Raw genomic sequence first — 20,927 nt, 5'->3', positions numbered from 1 at the left:
ATGGGGGCGACACTGAGGGTTGCGATCCGTTGCCGGACACGGAAAAAAGACAAAAAAAAAAAAAAATTATAAGATGGAGAGATAGTGGGAAAGTTACATAGATAGATATGTGGTAAAGCAAGTAATATAAAATGGTAATAGAATCTAAATAGTTAAAGTTTATAGATGCTTGGTATAAAATTCTTTCAACTTTTCCTGTATGTTTTGAACATTTTCATAAAAAAAAACATTAGGGGAAAAACGACTCTATGATTCCAAGTTATTCTAAACCTTCGCCTTACAAAGATCATAATACAGGATCGTCATATGGATAAGGAGACACACTAAATAATCAACAGGACTGGAAATCAGGCTTATTCATATTTAAGAATCTAAAACAAGATTCCCAAGTAACTTATAGAGGCCTGATCTTCAATATGAAAGAGTAAATCCCATTTTAAAAAATTCTCATGAGAAAAATTTAGAATCACAAAGCAGCCTTCCTAGGAAATACCATCAAGGCATTCTTTGTACCTTATTTTTTCTCATTTAAAATCACTCCTAAAATTCAAGGATATTTCATCCCAGGTTTTTTTCTACTATATAGATACATAACTCCATTTTATTTTCAACTGAGATCACAATGTTTATCTTGCTTTCCTTTCTTATTATATAACAAGCATTTTCTCCTTATTAAATATTCAGTAACAATTTAAAAGCAACCTAGAATTTTAAGATGTAGATGTACCATATTATAGTCATTTTTTGATTCTTAAGCATTTAGTTCATTCTGAATTATTCTTCCAAGTTGAGATTAATATTCATATACTGATTTGTTTGTTTCCCTGATTAGCTCAGGATAAATTCATAGAAATGCTAGAAGAAAGATCAACATTTTTAAGACACTTGCTACATATTGCAAAACTGCCTCTAGAAAAGTGGTAGTAACTCACACTCCCACTAGTATTATATAAGCAGCCTATTTCAAAGTGCTGAGTTAACAATGAGCATCACCATTTTTTTAAAAAAAGCTGCTCATTTGACAAGTGAATTATGATACTACATTGTTCAATTTTAATTTTTGCAGAAACGATTAATCAGCGAAGCACACTGGCTTTGGCACTGGAAGCTATGGGTTCAAATCCCAGCTCAGCCAAATAGCCACATTAAAGGGCTAGTTAAATAATTTTTATTCATTTTTCACATCAAGTTGTTATAAATATCAAAGGAGATAACATATGTCAAGTAGTTACTTACCCACTATAGTAACTTGGGTGTAATAAGCTGCCAATTACTATCATTTCCTTTTAAATGTGCTGACTTGTAGGAGGTTAACAGAAGAATATAATTGTCCTGTTAGGCCAACATACTTAGAACATAAAATCTGCCACTGCAAGAGCTGACCGGATTTCTTAAAGTAAGGAGGCCACTGAAGGAATATTTGAGTAGTGGTCATAGGGAAAGAAGAGAAAATTTTGTGTCTGAATTGCATGTGCCTGGGAAATACAGAGAATATGTATTTAAATGTTTGGCTGTTTTTTGATATCTGCCTTCAAATAGAGTTCTAATCCCCATTAAGAGGGTAAAATTTAAATTCCTCATAGTAGGTGGGTATTACACTGTCCAATGGTATCTATAATGATTCCTGGGGAACTCTAAAAGGAACAGGAAACCCTAGGTAGCAAGCTGGAGAGGCTAAATAGCAGAGGGAAAGGGATCAAAAGGGATTACCCAAATTGGAGGTGGAAGATGAGGGGTGGAAAGGTGAGCGTTAAATCAAGATAAAACAGATTACTGAATCTTGGGCATTTTCCCTATGAGTACTCAGAGCTGGACCTTTGCCCAGAAGATAGCAAATGCCTGATCTCATGCTCTTCAAGAATGAGAAGCATAAGAAGGGCCACGAAATAGGCAAGCTTCTCTCAGACACATCATTACTCAAAGTGCAGGTCATGATCCATTATGGACTGTGTAATCTATTTAGTGAGCATGACAAGTTTTTTAAAAAATTAAATCACAAAGGAAAAACACAAAGTAGAGTGCACACATGTGGTAGCACATTATTCTGCCTTACAGTAACTCACTTACAATTTCATAGAGGTTAGATTCAAATTACTTCATTTGGAGATTAATATACTTAAATTCTAAACTGAAAACGTTATAACTTTTAGTTCTGTTTCCCTTGAGATAAACACTGTATTATTTACTTCCTACAAAAATTACTCTTGGTCAGCAATTATTTCAAGTTATGTATCACATACTTCAGAGCTACACAGAGGAAGATCCTTTAAAAATGTTCATGACAATAAACTAGTCAATTACACATAAAACAATTCTACCAATTTGCTAACCTCAAGTTTTATACTCTGTAACTAAGAAAATAGATAACCTATATTTTACAAGGAAATATTTTAGTGCATTCACATAGCTTAAATTTCTAAGTCTTCTACAAAGAAATGGGGAAAATTAATACTTCTAATAAAACAGATGAGCAGTCAGTTGTTAGTAAGCGTCTTTGCAAAAATTATTTGTGTATAACACCAGAACAAAATTTCTACTAAAAAAAAAAGTACTAGAAAAAAAGCTGCATTCAAAATAAAATAAAGAGGTCGCATAGGTTACCTACATATGACCCAAGTGTGTATGAAGGTATGTTCAGGCAAACATTCCTTCCAGTTTTAAAATAACAAAAGTCTACAGTTTTCCCTTTAATATTGTAAACACAAAAGCACTAATTTGCAGCCTAAGTTTAAAAAAAAAAAAAAAAAACAAGTTATAGTCCAAAGCCTTTTAAGTATTTTTTCTCACATTGGTGCAATGACAATATTTCAATTTATTCTTCTGAAGCATCTGTAAAAGGCTAAAAATAAATATCGTTAAGTGTGTGATATTGGTATACTTCAGAGGCTTCCCTTCCTTGCCCTACCCTTTTAGGAAGAAGAGTGTGGTCAGAGACTTAGTCTGGACTTATCCTCTGTACCTCTATCTTCCTTGGGACCTCAAGAGAAGGGTTTCAAGCAAAGAGGATGGCTGGGCAGAACTCTAGGCCATACTCAGTATAACAACCAAATTCAGAAGATGTAAGTAATATTTTAGCATATCAACACTCTAATTTTCTCCTAAAAACATAATGCATGTGTGCATCAAAGTCTTATTCTGCATACTGTTCCAAAATACTACTGAAAGATCTTTTATTAGTGAGAAGATAAAAACAATTAAAATCGGTTTCCAGAATCAGAAAAATTTTACTTTACCACACTCCTCAAATTGAAAGCTTTGAAAATATGTACTTCGGTTTGGGTACTCTGCAATGGCAATTAAGAATAACAGTATTTTTTCCCTTAATCTTTTGACTTATTTAATAATTCAGACAAAAACTGCATTCTAAATACCTTCAGTAAAATCTTCCCTATAGTTCTTGGTGGGTGTAATATAACTAATCAGAGTATGGTTAAGGTACTATAACATAGATGTTAAGTTCAAAACATCAATTTTTACTTAAGCATCTAGTACTTACTCAAGGAGGAACCATGTAAAACTGCACAATTGGGACAGTGATACAGGTCAATGTCAACAGCATGATGTTCTTCTACTCCAACACAGCTAAGATAAATAAAAATAAAGTCAATAAGCAAATAAGTCAAAATTCTTTACTAAACTATAATACAATGGTTGAAATTTAGCTAAGAAATGTACAACCACATCACTGACAAATTCTGTAGAGCACAGAAACATATGCAAGGATAAATGTTATTCTCTTCTCTACATACTTGCTAAATAATTGTGGAACAGAGTATATCCAAATATATGCAAAGTGATTCATTCTTAGCAGCAGTAGAGACATCAGAAATAATACAATTATATGCCATAAAACCCTCAACCATTATGTAAATGCCACCTGTTATGGAATGAATGTCAGTAGATATGAGTGAAAAGAAAAATCATAACGAAAAATCTGAAAATTATTATGAGCTGAACAACGACAAAAATACTACATAATAAAATTTGTGGGATGCAGAATTTATAAGCAGAAAGGTATGGCTTTAAATTCACGTGTTAGAAAAAAAGAGGCTGAAATTAATGGCTAAGCATCTACCTCCAGAAGTTACAAAAAGAATAGCAAAATAAACCTTAAAAACAGAGAAAGAAGGAAAAAGACAAAAGCAGAAATCGATGACATAGAAAACTAACATGTAACAGAATACTGAAGCCAACAATTGATTCTTTGAAAAGACTTACAAAATTGGAAAACCTCTAGCAAGATGAAAATAAAAGAGAGAAGACGTAAATTACCAATATTATGAATGAAAAAAGGGACAGAACTATAGATTCTATAGACATTAAATGTAAAAGAGGGTATTACAAACAATCTTACACTAAGAGATTAAGAAATATAAATACGAATGAGCCTGTGTCACAAAGAAATAGAATATTGAATACTCCTGTAACTATCGCTTAGTAATTTTTAAAATCAACCCACAAAGAAAACTTCAGGCCCAGATGACCTCACATGCAAGGAATAAATTATTTTAATATTATATAAAATTTGCTTCAGAGAGAAGGAAAAAAGGACTTACTCTCTAACTCATTTTATGACAGCATAACCTTCGTACCAAAACTTGGATAGAATGATTATAGGTCACCCTCATTTATCATTTATGAGAAAACACATAAATATTAAGTTGGGTTTATACCAGGAATACAAGGTGGTTTTTAAAACTAAAAATACCAGTCAGTGAAATTCACCACATAAATAGATTAACAGAAAGAAACCATATGAATTTTTTTTTTCCTTCAGCTGGGTGGTACGGGAATCTAAAGCCTTGACTTTGGTGTTACAACACCACACTCTAACCAACTGAGCTAACTGGCCAGCCTCTGTATGACCATTTTAAAAGATGCAGGATAAGTATTTGATAAAATTCAACATTTACTTATGATTAGAAAGCAAACAAACAAAACTTTTTAGTAAACTTAGAAGACAGGTCCATAACCTGGTAAAGGGCACTTCTAAAAAAAAAACCTATGCAGGGCCAGCCCGTGGTGCACTCGGGAGAGTGCGGGGCTTGGGAGCGCAGTGGCGCTCCCGCTGCAGGTTCGGATCCTACATAAGGATGGCCAGTGCACTCACTGGCTGAGCGCGGTGTGGGCGACACCAAGCCAAGGGTTGCGATCCCCTTACCGGTCACAAAAAAGACAAAAAAAAAAAAAAACCCTATGCAAATAACATGAAAGCAGTCACTTTGAGATTAATAACAAGACAAGAAGGCCTGATATCACTACTTCTGGTGAACACTGTGCTGAGGATCAAGCTGGTATAGTAAAATAAGAAAAATAATTAAAAGGTATAGGGATTGACAAAGAAAAACAAAGCTATCATTTGCAAATGCTATGCTTACACATGTAGAAAAAGCAAAAGAATCTATAGATAAATTACAAGAATAAAAAGGAAGATTGCTAGATACAATTAGTACATAAAAATTAATTGTATTTCCATATAACAACAATATAAAGCTAAAAAATAAAATAAAACAACATGTACAACTGCATAAAAAATGTCAAGAACACTGGAATAAATTTAACAAAAACTACACAAGATCTCTTTAAGGAAAATTATAAAACATTATTGAGAGACTTTAAAGAAGACTTAAATAAAGGGAGATATGCATCATGATCATGGATGTGAAGCTCAATAATGTAAAGATATTAATTATCTTCCAAGTGTTTTATAGGTTCGATTTAATCCTAATCAAAATCTGTGGAACCTGACAAGCTGATTCTAAAATTGATGTGGAAATATAAAGAGCCAAAAAATTCTTAGAAAAGACAAAAACCCCACAAAACTACAGATATCAAGACTTATAGGTACAGGAATCAAGGCAATATGGAACAGATGCCAGTGCCCAAAAACAGATCCATGTATACGTGGACACATATGTAACATGGGAGGCAATGCAGAGCACACAACAAGGAAAGACTTTGCAATATAAGGTCCTTCAACACTTCTTATATATCTGTATGAGAAACAAAATTAAATTAGACACGTATCTTACAACATAAAAATTTATTACAATGTAGATTAAAAACCTAAAAATACACAAAAGGAAAACTACAAAGTTTGTATAACAAAGAAAAAATCTTTATGACCTTGTGGCAGGAAGCGTTGTCTTAATCAAAACACAGAAAGTACTGTCCATAAGACAAAAAAAGGGTAACTTCGGCCACATTAATTTCTGTTCATTGAACTCTAAAGAGTGAAATAGTAAGCCAGAGTAGAAAACAACAGGGATAACAACTAAAGGATTTACACCCAGAATATAATGAATTCATACAAATCAGTAAGGAAAAAAAAAGAGAGAAAACCCAATAGAAAAGTGGACAAAAGATTTGAATAGGCACATCATAAAATGAAATCCAAGAGGCTGATGCACACATGAAAAGGTTTACCCTCATAAGTAACTGGAGGAAATATAATTAAGACCGCAATAAAATACAAGTTGAGTATCCCTTTTCCGAAGTGCTTGGAACTAGAAGTATTTTGAATTTTGAATTTTGGAATATTTGCATTATTATACAAATTGAGCACCCCAATCCAAAAATCCAAATTCAAAATGGTCCAACGAGCACTTCCTTTGAGCGTCATGTCAGCACTCAAAAAATTCTGGATTTTGGAGCATTTCCAATTTCAGATTTTTGGATTAGGGATGCTCACCCTGTACCATAATATACCCACCAGACTGGCTAAAACTAAAGAGTCTGATGATACCAAACACTGAAGATGATGTGGAGCAATGGGAACTTTAATGTACCACTGGCTGGAGAATAATCTGATACAGCCACTTTAGAAAACAATTTGCATCAAAACTGAAGAATCATGTATTCTATAACCAAGTAATTCCTCTTTAGGTAAATATACCTTAAAGAAACTCATGCAAGGGCCGGCAAGTGGCTCACTTGGGAGAGTGTGGTGCTGATAACACCAAGGCCAAGGGTTCGGATCCCTATATAGGGATGGCCGGTTAGCTCACTTCAGAGAGCGTGGTGCTGACAACAACAAGTCAAGGGTTAAGATCCCCTTACCGGTCATCTTTTAAAAAAAAAAAAAAGAAAGAAAGAAAGAAACTCATGCATATGTGCACTAAGATATCTACCTATACAGGAATGGTTACAAAATCATTATCTGTAAGAGTCTAACAACAGTAAAATGAATATATTACAGTATATTCTCATAATGGAATTCTATATGGCAATGAAAATAAAAGGACTACAGCCCTATGCAATAAATGAATGAATTCTATGAATTAACACCAAGTTAAAAAAAAAAGACATTAAAAAACATATATGGTATATTACATTTATGCATAAAGTTCAAAACCAGGGAAAGTTGAAGTATAGTGTTTAGGATGATAAAACTATGAAGAAAAGCAAGGATGAGATGAATCATAACAGGACAGTAGTTTCCTCTAGGGAAATGTGACCTAGAAAAGACTGGGGGAAGAGCGGTATCCTGGGGTCCTGGGTGATTGTTATTACATAGGTGTATATTTATGTTTTAGAGACACTTTTCTCTATTGTTATTTCACAACTGAAGTACTCTTAAGGGTGAAATTCTGTCTACAACCATGTAAAAAATTAAGCAAACAAAAATCTTGAAATGTATTAATCTAATAACTACAACATAATATTGAAAACAGTGAATTATAGAGATCTTTGGGTACCCTAAAACAAGCCAACTCTCTCACCTGAGAACCACAGTACATTTGCTACCATAAGGTATTTGAGAGCCTGAGTAGAGCCTGGTGCAATCAAGTCCAAAAAGTCAAAACCAACTAGATGTCAAAAAATAACATGACATTGCCATCTGAATACTGAATCCATGTAATCGAATCAAGTAATTGCAATTTGCTTTTGAGTAGAACTGAAATTTACTTTATTTGTCCCACTTGGATTTACTTCATTGTTTCTCACAGAAAGCAAATGATAAATATGCTAATTGTTTAAAAAGTTATTTTTTTAACGAAAGACTACAAATGTCCAATCCAATAAAATTAACCTTATGCAAAATTTTTCATAGATTTATGCACCATTTCCTGGGTCCACAGTTTCTTATAAGATACTCAAAAAGGTTTCTGTCACCCCCCAAAAAGGTTAAGAATCAACGGATGGAGAATTCACACTTCCCGAATTCAAAACTTAACAAAGCTATAGTAATCAAGACGGTGTGGTAATGGTATAAGAATAGACAGAGATTAATGGAATAGAATTGAGAGTCCAGAAATAAACCCTAACATTTATGGCCAAATGATTTTCAACAAGGGTGCCAAGATCATTCCATGGGAAAATAACAGTCTTTTCAACAAATGATACCAACACAACACACATGTGAAAGAATACATCTGTCAGTTGATTAGAGTGCAGCCTTATAACACCAAGGTCATGGGTTTGGATCCCAGAACCTGCCAGCCGCAAAAAAACAAAAAGAATGCATCTGGACCCCTACCACAAACCATATACAAAATTAACATAGATAGATCATAAACCTAAATGTAAGAACTAAAACTATAAAACTCCTAAAATAAAGCATAGTAAATCTTCACGGCCTTGGATCAAGATGTGGTTTCTTAGACCCAACACCAAAAGCACAAGGGACAAAAGAAAAAATAGAGAAATTGGACTTCATACTAAAGTCTGAAGGCTTCTGTTTTCTCAGCTTAGTTTGATGTGAGAAAAGAGAGGTGGGAGGAAAAAATATATAAAATAGTCTGTAGAATGAATGACCAAGAAACACAGTAACATCACTAGTCAGTGTTGAGAGTCCATATGAGGTTTGTGATAACAAATTCCAGACCATTTCTGCACAGTTATGTGACTTTTTTTTTTTTCCAGCAACGTTCAGCCACGTGGTGCAGGCCCAGAAGAGAAGGTTGGGTCCATCCAGAGCTGGGGATTCTACAGGTAAAGACCACAAAAGGAGTTGAAGATATTTACAAGGGAGTTAATATAATGATGATTTATAAACAAACTCCATGATAAACCCTGAACAACAAAGGTGTGAAGACAGAAGGCAGCAAGAAAATGGGGAGATGATCTGAGGGGTCTCCTTGCAGTCAAACAGCAATGAGTCATCCAGTGAAAGGCCTTGAGAAAGTGACCTGTAAAGAGCGGAGATTATGCTCAAAGAGTAGAATGTTTCAAATTTGACATTTTCGACGTAGTACAGTCTAAACAGCGATAAAGTCCAAGTGTGATAACAGTGGGTAGCTAAGATGGGGCAAAGAAAAAGATCACTGCAGACAAGTGAAAAGATGTGTCAGAGCTATTTCTGCATTTAATGAAAGAGAGTTCAAAACCAAACTTCCCTAAGTTTGAAAGTGACGTTCATTAAGTAATAGGTGCTGCACTCCCACCAGAACAGAAACTCAAGGCCTCGGAAGCCTATTTGGCACTTTCAGAAACTCATGGTTTGTCTTCTCATACCTTGCTCTACCTTGACTATGGCCACATTCCTCACTCATAACAAGTGATGATGACACCAAAAGAATTAAGTAAAAAGCAAAAAAGAAAAAAAAAAGTTAGATGTGTCATGAAAAACCTAAACCAGTATAAACTCATCTATAAACATATAAGATACATAAATAAGGGTGATTCCCACCAGGCTTAGGGAGGAAGAAAGAGATAGGAACATTCCAATTAGTTAAAGACACTTTAGGCAAAACTTGGCTATTAATCCTCAAAGTTCCTCTCTCCAGCTTCTACTGTTCACCTCCCTCACTTCACGCCATATAATCGGACATTTACTAAAATGTCAGTGATGTCGTCAGGTTTTGGCCAATTCTAATCAACTGGCAAAACATGTATAGCTACATTTATTTTATAATTTCAACACTTAATAGTAAATTTGGCAAATAAATAAAAACAGTAAATTTGATAAATTAGTAAATCAAAAAATAGTTTGAACTGTATAAAATATAATTTTAAAAAGTCAAATTTAATAACATAAAAATTTAATGTTCCTAAACCAAAAGTAATTTCAAATCTTTGAAGGGCACTAAAAGGAACAACTACATAAGCTTCAGCTTCTCTCTCACAGAAAGGGATAACTTCTCCCTACTCTTTATCATGCCCACCCACTCCATCCCTCACTCACCCCCCACTGAAAGAATTCTAGAATCACTATACCTTTAACAGATATGTTAATAGCAAATGCAGCAGGACACACAAAATGCACAACTCTGAGAGCAAATTTTCTAAGAATCACTTTCAAATCTTGGCACATAACCTCCTTTAGTCTCTCTCACTCCATTTATTTCTCATAAAACTTCCCTTCATATACAAATCGTCACACTTTGTCCTAAAACAAAATGCTCAGTATTTATTAGACCACTGTGTGTTTGTGGATGGGTGGGGGGTGGAAGGTGATTCCTATAGGTGACAATCTGACCTTTGTTGAATAGCTTTCAACTATAGAAGAACTGCCTCACTGCCATTTGGTGAGTGGGGCAGTGACAACTTTAGCACTTTCTATTGTCTTAATCATCTGAAATTGTTGCTTAGCTGGCATTTTTTTTTTTTTTTTTTTGGACACTTGATGAGAACAGAACTGAATTAATGACTAACCAGAATTCCCTAGAATCTGCCTAACATTCTCTTTTTTCCTCTCAGATAATGCTCCCATTTATATTCCCTACTCTTGGTGATAGAAGAGCGGGTGGTCAAATTCCTTAAGATCTCCCTGTCAGTAGACTTTAGGTATTCCTCTTGCTCCAAATGCTCTTCCCATTCTTCACCAAGCAATTTTACACTACGTAATCTTCAAAGCCCAACTCAAATTCCTCCTTCTTGGTAAAACTTCACTTGATCACCCCACAGAAAGTCCTTCAACATTTTATTAATACACATTCCCACATTTCCATTCACTTATGACCTAATATTGAGATATTTTATTCACCCTATTACCTGAATTGAGTTCCTAAGATTTCTCTCTCAGTACCAAGTACACAATGACCCCAGTAAATTTCTGTTGATTATTAACTGTGCTGCAAACTTACTTGAAAACCAATACATTGTGGTAAAGTTTTTTTAAAGTCTGTTCAGTTTGAATTTTTAAAGAATTTGGCACAGGAACTAAAGGCAACAGTTGGTGAAAAGGGAAACTCTCACAATATACTCGAAAATTACTAGATTTTTCATCTTTCCTTAGATGGTAGAAGACTGCGGTAATGAAATTTACATATTTGAAATTTTGCTTCTGTCCAGGTTTTCACCTGTTTATCAAAAGTTCACCTTCTCATCCGAAGCACCTACTTGATTTCTTCATTTTGGCATTTGACATAACCAAAGTCATTGTGTTCCCTTTTAAATTCTACACTAATATCAAGAAAGGGGAATGGAAAATGGCCTGAAAGGTGAATGGACTCCAGGAATATAGAGGATAATTTATAACCTGCTCTTCATATTTCCCTTCTTATCTTAACTCTGGGGTCAGTTTAGGTCTTAGGACGGCTATAGGCCAGACAAGGCCTACCCAGTCTAGTTCCATGCCACCAGATAAACAAGTGACAACTAGCTTCAGTGGGATGAACAGATTTTGGAATTAGAAAGACTTGGTTTGATTTCTAGCTCTACTAGTTTTGACTTTGAGCAAGTTTCTTAATCTCCCTGTGCTCCCTGTGTTCCCCTAAATTTATACAGGACAATGTATGTAAATATGTAAAGCACAGGGCTTGGCATATAGTAAGCAATGGCACAGTAAATATACTAAGTAATAAATGGCAGCTATTAATATTATTATTATGGTTCTGTTAGGTACCTGTCAGCCTACATAGCCCTGGTCAACAGCTTCTTAGCTATGAGGTCTGAATCTAATTAGGAAACTGGGCTTTATGATTAGGCTTAATATATTTTTTTCTTCAATCATGTCTCTTGAGAGCACACAATAGGCACTCAAATGGCTATTTTAACCAGAAAAAATTGTCTCAAGAAAAAAAACTGTCTTCAATTTTTAATTAATTTTTGAGTTGAGAAAAATACAGGCTCTCTAGAGTCAGTTTGCCTATGTTAGAATCCTGGCTAACCCACTTAGTAGCTGTGTGACTTTGGGTAACTTACTTTACTTGTCTGTTTTTCGATCTCCTCATCTGTAAAGATGGAGATAATAATAGTACCTCCCTCAAAGGACCGTTAAGAAAATTAATCAATATACATAAAATGCTTAGAATACTATAACAATGGTTTTATTGGTCCAAAATCTTATTTTGCTAACCAATTAAAAGGCTTATTAATTGGCTTAATAAGTTGATATTCCTTCTAAAAGTATGAGGATGCCAATAGGCATTTTCACTTTTAAATTGTTAATATTTTATACAGTATTTTAACCCTGAGATATATCACCTTATTACCAGATATCAGCTAAGGTAAAAATTTATAATTTGCACATATGAAATATTTTCAGTGAAAAATCAAACTGGTAATTTATGATTAAATTTGTAGTTCTGAAAAACCCAACTTCTTATTTTCTTGCTGACATACAAACTATTTTCACAAAAATAGATGCTTTTCTTTATAAATTGATTATAGCATTTCAACTTTTGGGAAGATTATATTTTTGGCACATTAAAGCTGTTAACTGCCATATGTATATGCTTAACAATATTTAACAAGGGATTTAAATTGCTACTCTGAACCAAGTTCCTTTGGTTCACAATAATCTTAGAAGATTAGACATTTTTCCGACCTCTAACAGCTGGGTTCACACTTCCAGCTGTCCTGGGGCTTCCAGAGTTATTTCCATCCAGTTGACTAACACCTATGTTAATAAGGCTAATAAGATTTATTAACTCCTATGTTAATAAGGGTACAAGAGGAAAACAATATAAAAAGGAGGAACAAAGAACATGAGAGGAAAATAGGGGGCTGAAAAACCAAAAGATGTACTCAGTGGTACAAAATACGCCCCTTAAAAAGCTGAAAATCCTGTTGACAAGTTTCTAATGAAATTTGTTCCATGATGGATACATGAAATATATACATAAAATATGATTTACATGCTGACACATTAAACTATTTGCTTCTTGAGTGCAGAAAACATGCTTGTTTTGCTTGTCACTGACACCTAGCACACAGAGTAGGCAATGCAAATGGTAAACGGATCCTTACAAATAAGCAAAAATAAACCATTCTCTCATGAAGATAATAATCCTATTAGAATGTTCTCAAAAAGGATTTCTGAAATGTCCAAAGAGCTAAACATATTTGCTTTACACCATCCTGTGGTCATTCCACTAGCTATTCAACCTCTCAAGCTAATACTCTCTTACTCTCCTTTCACCAATCTACTTTCTACCTATCTAGCTCTGTTTGGGATATGTCCATAAAGAATAAGGGAAGCTATGATGCAAACAGTGTCCAGTTGATCTGATGTTTTGTGGAGATAAAGACTATATTTTTATTGATAACCAGGGATACAACAAATAAATGTCATCCCAAAACGAATATTATATAAGAATTTAATAAGAACTTTGTAAATCATCTTGAGGGAGAAAAAACTTGCCATGATGATAAAGGATGTTTTTAAGTTAACAAAGGAAGGTCTCTTGAGTCTGCATAGTCAAAAAAAAAAAAAAGAAAGAAAGAAAAAGAAAACCACAATAGCAAAGAAAGGAATTTAAAATTATGTTATGAGTAATGTATATCTAAAGTATGTTCATCGGGGCAACACTGAGGGTTGCGATCCGTTGCTGGACACGGAAAAAAGACAAAAAAAAAAAATAAAGTATGTTCATCAGTATCTATGTGAGGATCAACAAAAGATATGAATATTTACATGTATCTCTTCCATAAAGGTATTAGAGTGAAAGACACATAGAAGAAAATAATTCCTTTTACAGGGCAAGTTTAACGCTATGATTTGCTACTTTCTGCCTCCTTCTCTGTCCACCCCCACCTCACTTAACATCAAGGAAACGTGAAACAGCAGTGAGCATCTTGATCCCAAAGGTGGAAAACGGAAAAAACTTCCTATTTCTAGCTGATTCGACCATCACACAGTGTCTCAAATAAATAAGCAAATACATGCTACTGCCTTCTTTTGACTGATGAATTCTACCAGTTCCCTGTGAAATTCAAGACTTAAGGAATTAACATTCCATGAAACTTTTTCTAAACCCCTTTAATACTCACTCTACCTGTGGTTCTGAAACCTGGCTGTGCATTAGAATCCCCTATAGAGCTTTTACAAGCTGCTACTAGGCAGCCTTTCATGAGAATGAACCAGCTCTGTAAGTAGGGATGTAGAAAGATCTCCAACATATGCTGCAAAGCAACAAAAGCCAGGTACAGAACAGTTTGTATATGCCCCCCTACACACACACGTTTGTAAATGCAAGGTATATGTTTAGAAGAATATGCAAGAAATTGGTAAGAGGCTGTCTCTGGGACAGAAAACTGAATGGACGCAATTAGACTTTAAGTTCCTTAAAGAGATGGATAACATTTAATAATTCAAAATTTCCTTTTCTCCACAGATCTACCTAAACTGATTAGATAGTCGTTCCTCACAAAATATTTACTGATTGATGAAGCAGGAATGCCAAGCACATCAGGAGCAGAGGGAGAATTGCTTTTCACCATATAACCTTCTGTATCATTTATTTTAAAAAAGAAAAACACATTCCTGAGCCCTGCCTTTGATCTGCAGGGAAAAGTTAATGGGTGGAGCCCGATAATCTTTATTTTTAACAAGTTCCCCAGGTGATTCTTTTGCAGCCAGCTCAGCAGAGAAATGGTATTAGGGAACTACCAGTCTAAAACCCTTACATAGTAGAGCCTAGCACAATACCTCATTCACAGTCAGTTCCTATGAAAACTTTGTTACTCCAATTAGACTTTAAGCTCCTTAAGGAGATGGGTAATATTTAATAATTCAGAATTTCCTATTCCCCACAGATTTACCTAAACTGATTAGATAGTGGATCCTCACAAAATATTTATTGACTGATGAAGCACGAATGCCAAACATGAGGGAGGCATCAGTTTGGGCAACTATCGTGGGGCCTGTAAAAATATAAATTTTGCAAATATAAAAGGGTAGAAAATAAATATGAGGAAAAAAATAAAGAACTGATACATTTTTCTTTCAGGATCTTACTCTGAAATGTCCATACTTTTTGTCAATGAAAAAACTTGTAGTACTCTTGACTGTTCAGGTTCAGTTGTAAGTATAATCCTATTGTACATAAAGAAAGGGTCCCTATTCATTAGATTTATATATTATGCCCATTTATTTTGTTTTTCTTTCATGTAGCCCCTAAGTGTCCCTATCTTAATTTATTTTCCAAATAGGGTATCTAGTAAAGGAACAGATAAGTAGATTATAAATAGAAATAGATTTTTAAAAAATGAACCAAGAGCCATCAGAAACTTTTCAATCCAGTTGAGTTTTATTTCCCACTGTGAGTATAGGAAGGAAAGCAATATTTTCTACAGCCTAATGACACCTACAGAAGATTTAATATATGTAAGGCTAAGAGATCACACCTCGACATAAAAGATAACAGCAAGTCTATCTTGTATATCTAGGACACTTAGTGTAGGGACCCCATGGGCGCCTGAACAGGGACACACCCTGGCAATATGGCGCCCTTCCTGGTTTTTCTCCGCAGTAAACAAGCCCGCCGGTGCTAACACCCAAGCCCACCCGCGCCAAACCTCAGCCAGTCACAGGTCAGGGCTCACTTCCTGCCCAGCCCCGTCCAATCAGCTACCGCCCGTCCACCCCCTATCCAAACCCAGAACGCAGCTCCCTATAAATGTACGCGCAGTCCTTGAATAAAGTGGAACTTCTCTGGCGAACTGTCAGCTCGGGTCCTGTCACCTTATCAGCTCGGGTCCGTGCGCCCTTTTACTTAGTGATGAGTCAGCTACAAAGGATTTGGGGTCAACTGAAGCAGATCAAGCAGATCTAGTTTCCCCACTAACCTTTCTCATCTCATAAATAGTCTTCAGGGCCTGCATCTAAGGAAAAGACCACATTCCAAGCCAAGCAGACACAGGATTTACTTATTCATTCATTCATTTATTATTAGCATATTCATCATTACAAATCATAATCCTTCCCCATGCCCTCCACTTGACCACAGGATTCATTTTAGAGAACTCTCTGTTGGGACAGAAACTAAGGTAGCATTCAAGTGGGACTTAATATCCTTGGCATGCTTCTTCATCTTGATGAAGGGTGAGTTAGAAGAGGGGTTTAAACCATGAAAATCTTGACATAATCCACAACAAATACCCCTACATGGAATTTCAAATATGATCCAGAAGATCTCAAAGAATTTCAATACAATTACAATTCAACAGCAAAATGGGTAGTGCTGAGTTGTCCAAAAAAGGTCAGTAGCAAGCACTAGACTATCCTATTTCAAAACATACAAGACAGGGCAATATGCAATCTGTCATCAATGAAATTCAGACTCTATTTTCAAATCCAGCATTTCTTGCTGATGACCTTTCTTCTCATTAATAATTTATCTACTGGTTTAGATTGATTCCATTCCTGGCTATGCCCATCCTGTTGTCACCAATGCATCAGAATGACAGAGTGGATAATTTAACCAGACCTGTTGTCTGATTTCCCATAGAAATCTTAAGTTTTGCTCTAGTTAAGAAAACAGAAAATTAGAAGCAGCAGAGGGGGCTGGTCAAAGCAGACTAAGAGGCGGCAGGAAAAAGGAATCACAAGGAAGGGAATGAAACAGTATCAATAAATGCCGGCTGGTTTGGAGCAATTTATTGTACAAACAATACAACAGCCTACATAGCACAGAAAATAACTAAGGTCCATGATACTTAGTCATGAAAATTAAATAGTGTAGTATTCCATAAAGAAAAGCGTAATCTATCTGTCAAAATCCTTCTAAAAATAGCTGACATATAAAGAAGTTTATCTCCTGAGTAACTTTTCTGAGAACATTGTTACATTTTACAAGTAGAACCTTCAGTTAAAAGAAAATCTTATTTAAGTAGACTATATCATTCCCCAAAGATGGTAAAGTGGTTGCTAGCAAGGCAGGAATAAAATAGGGACACATGAGGCAGGAATAAAGTAGGGACACACCACAGGGAGGCTGTTCATAAATATTCAGACTGGATCATCCAGGACCTGTGCACTGGGGGGAACAGGAGGGGAGAGGTGGGGGCCATTACGAGTTTGTACATGGGATGGAGAAGATGGACAAGGTTGGGGGCGCATGCATCTCTCTCTCTGGCAGAGATGCCTGTGCACTTTGGCATGTACCTTCACTTGGTAATAAAGCCCTATTACCTATTAAAAAGATTCTTCTTTCATGGATCAAGAACCGGGATACACCATCTGGTAATACTAGGTTTCTTATATGCTAATTAATCTGTGAAATGTTAATACTTCGTTGCAACTGTTCCCATGCTAAAGGTTACTAACCACTATAGGATGTTTCTAGTGTTTTGAAAAAGAAGGAATTCAAAGGGAAGGAAGAAATAAATTAAAACAGCAACAAACAGCTTCAAATTAAAATAATATCACACATAAACTTCAAGATATAATATCTTTTCAAGGCAGCCGGAAAAGAAAACTATTCAATGAGGTAAGGAAGTAGCTTTCATAGCTACTTTGTTCATGTCCATAACATATCTACACATAGATCTATGTAAATCACATCATTATATAGGCATTGATACGCAAACATGACCATCATGTCAAAAATCTATTATCAATAAAATCCAAACTCTATTTTCAAATCCAACATCTCTTGCTTATGAACTTTCTTCTCATTATTTATCTACTGATTTAAGTTGGAGTCCCCCAGAAGATCCTGAGAGGCAGATCTGAGTGCAGGCGTGCATATAGGAGGTGATCGTTGGAAGCACTGATAGGAGAGTGTAAAAGTGAGGCAGAGAAAAGGAGGAAGCTATAGAGGGTACCTTAATGAGCATTTACTCCTCTGGGGACTTCTGGAAGACTATGTAGAAGAGGCTTCAGCCTAGTGCCACCCAAGGGAAGAGGAAGCTAAGTATTTATCCACTGTCTACCATTAGACAATGGTTGAGGGCTATCCCTGAGGCATTAACTCCCAGCATTCCCAGCCTGCTTCAAGTGCAAGCTGCTGAGCTCCTGTAGCCAGAGAAAGTCCTCAGGCCACGTGTCAGGTACTTTCATCAACAGGTATACCAGAGACAGTCAGAAACAGAGAAAGCCAGGGGATATGGGTGGGTCTCCTCCTGAGCTTGCTACATATATAAAATTCTAGTCTAGCCAAACTTCTGTTCATACACACTTAACTTGCTCATTCTTTGTACATAGGTGCTCACCTTAATACTCGCCTTAATACTTAATTTCCTTCTCTCCGTTTTCTGGGCATCCTCCCTGAGATAAACACTGAATAAGAATATACATAAAATAAGTATAATAAACATTATAGGTAAATAGGAATAGACTAGATAAATAATACTTAAGCAATATTTAATAATTAATACTTAATCCCTGACAAAGATTAAGGACAAAATTGTCCAACCTGATGAGGAAACCCTCAAATGATTTTTTTCTCAAAGGAAAAGAACCATATTTGGACTTTAGAAATTCTCTGGAGGGAAAACTAATCAATCCTAGCAATGTACTCGATGTCAGTTCTATTCCATGAAAGTCGATGGGTTTTTTTTTTTTTTTTTTTTCTTGTCTTTTTCCGTGTCCGGCAATGGATCGCAACCCTCAGTGTTGCCCCCGTACCGGACCGGGGACCGGCAACGGGATTGCAACCCTCGGTGTTGCCCCCGCGCCTCGCTCAGCCAGTGAGCAGGAACCGGTCTGTATGTGGGATCCGAACCCTCGGGCGGGAGCGCCGCCACACTTCCCAAGCAGCGCACCTATCCAGTGCGCCACCGGGCCGGCCCGATGGGTTTTAAAGACAAATTTTGTCCCACCTCTGAGAGCAGCCTCAGCTCTAGCCTGAACTACACAGTAGGTTCAGCTACCATGAATCTCTTATGAGACTGGACTATTATATAGAAGACTGAAATATGAGTATGAAGCAGGTGGGAAAAGGACAAAAGTCTTTTAAACAAAAGAGACATAAATATTTTAGCTATCTTAAGATAAGGCCTCAGAGAAAGCAGAACTTCAGGAACTACTTAAAAATGAAGAAAGGAATAGTGGTGATGAGCAGGGAATCTCCACAAAAGTTTTCCTTAAGAGGACAAGTACTACACTAAATTACATTTCCTTACGAGACTGGGGGACAGGGCATGTGGAACAAGGGTACAGAAGGGGGTGTGGTGGGGCTGTCCCTTTAGCTCAGTTGGTTAGAGCGCAGCCTTATAACAACAAGGTCACAGGTTCAGATCCCTGCACAGACCAGCTCCAAAAAAAGGGGGGGGGAAGCCCCCAAAACTGGAGACAGCAAATATAAACAACCCTTTTGACAAATTTTGCTATAAAGAGAGAAAAGAAATAGGGATGCAACTGAAGAAGGATGTCAAATCAAGAGAGTATTGTGCATGTGTTTTTTAATGAAGGGTATACATAAATTACATGCTAAAGAAAAAAATTATTGGGGCAGGGGCACATAATTATTGAAGCCAGGTTTTTGAACAGATGAATAGATGGTATCTAGTACACCTAAAGATAAATTCCAACTACTACCAAAGATCACAATCTACATGACTTAGCAGTTTCCTTTTCTTTTAGAAATTACATTTCCAGAAAATTTCTAAATCTGAAAATAGATCTCTCCATACTAAAGCAAACTTTGGCAACTGTGGCTCACATATAAACGGCTGAATGCAAGATGTGTAACACTGATACTTCAAAAACAATTACTAGAATTAAAAAATTCTAAAAGGAAAAAGATGTCATTTATTTCAAGAATATATATTATTATTTTGACAAAAGAGATATACCACATTTAATCATTTAAGGATCCCTTCTTTCCAGTAGGTATCTACAAACCTAGCTGCTTTTTAATTGATGTAGCTCAAGGTCTACTGAAGTGTAGAGTCATGCACACCTGGTGGAACAGACTTCAAGTAGACTTGAAGCCTGCTGGGAAGATGGGGCACCTGAGAAGCTGATCTTCCATTCACCCAATCTTACCATAAACACTGAGGTTGTGAGCAGTTACTCACACCAGTTGGTTACCATTAACACAGAGGAATCAAGAAGACCCCAGCATCTTCATCACCCATTATCACTGGCAACAGAGCACCTTTGTGGGAACTTGAAGGTCAGGGAAGCTTGTCCTTTCCAATGGGACAAATTCTGCTATGTCTCCTGCTTTGTAGAGCCATTCCCATTTGGTTAAGTTCTTCAATCCTTTACTTCCATTAAAGAAAGTTGTATCCTTTCCCTGTGTCTGTTGTTATCCTTTCATCAATCAGCATCACCCTTCTGACATTCTTATAGGTACAAATTTTATTTTATTTTATTTTGTCAATATACAATGTGGTTGATTATTGTGGCCCATTACCAAAACCTCCCTCCCTCCTCCCTCCTCCCTCTCGCCCATCCCGTCCAACAATGTCCTTTCTGTTTGCTTGTCGTATCAACTTCAAGGAATTGTAATTGTTGTGTTTTCTTCCCTCCCCCCACCCCCAGGTTGTTTGTGTATTTATTTATTTATTTTTTAGCTCCCACAAATAAGTGAGAACATGTGATATTTCTCTTTCTGTGCCTGACTCATTTCACTTAATATAATTCTCTCTAGGTCCATCCATGTTGTTGCAAATGGCAGTATTTCATTCTTTTTTATAGCTGAGTAGTATTCCATTGTGTAGATATACCACATTTTCCATATCCACTCATCTGATGATGGACATTTGGGCTGGTTCCAACTCTTAGCTATTGTAAAGAGCGCTGCAATGAACATTGGAGAACCAGTATACCTTCAAATTGATGATTTCCATTCCTCTGGGTATATACCCAG

At 36.0% G+C, this 20,927-nt stretch overlaps 1 protein-coding gene across 1 annotated transcript in view; it reads right to left on the bottom strand.

The window, feature by feature from the left end:
* Positions 1–9,761, bottom strand: part of KDM7A (lysine (K)-specific demethylase 7A) — a 50,907-nt gene extending 41,146 nt beyond the window's left edge. Inside the window, exons 1-2 of the mRNA XM_008571489.1 lie at positions 9,757–9,761; positions 3,497–3,582 (exon numbers count right to left, since the gene is read on the bottom strand). Of these exons, the coding sequence (XP_008569711.1) occupies positions 3,497–3,582; positions 9,757–9,761 (91 nt within the window). The remainder of the gene's footprint in view (positions 1–3,496; positions 3,583–9,756) is intronic.
* Between the last annotated feature and the right edge of the window lie 11,166 nt (positions 9,762–20,927).

This window comes from Galeopterus variegatus, unplaced genomic scaffold (genome assembly GCF_000696425.1).
Source record: "Galeopterus variegatus unplaced genomic scaffold, G_variegatus-3.0.2 Scaffold690, whole genome shotgun sequence".
In the NCBI taxonomy this organism is placed as follows: Eukaryota; Metazoa; Chordata; class Mammalia; order Dermoptera; family Cynocephalidae; genus Galeopterus; species Galeopterus variegatus.
The sequence above is the reverse complement of the archived record's forward strand: the minus strand, read 5'-3'. Positions and strand labels throughout refer to the sequence as shown.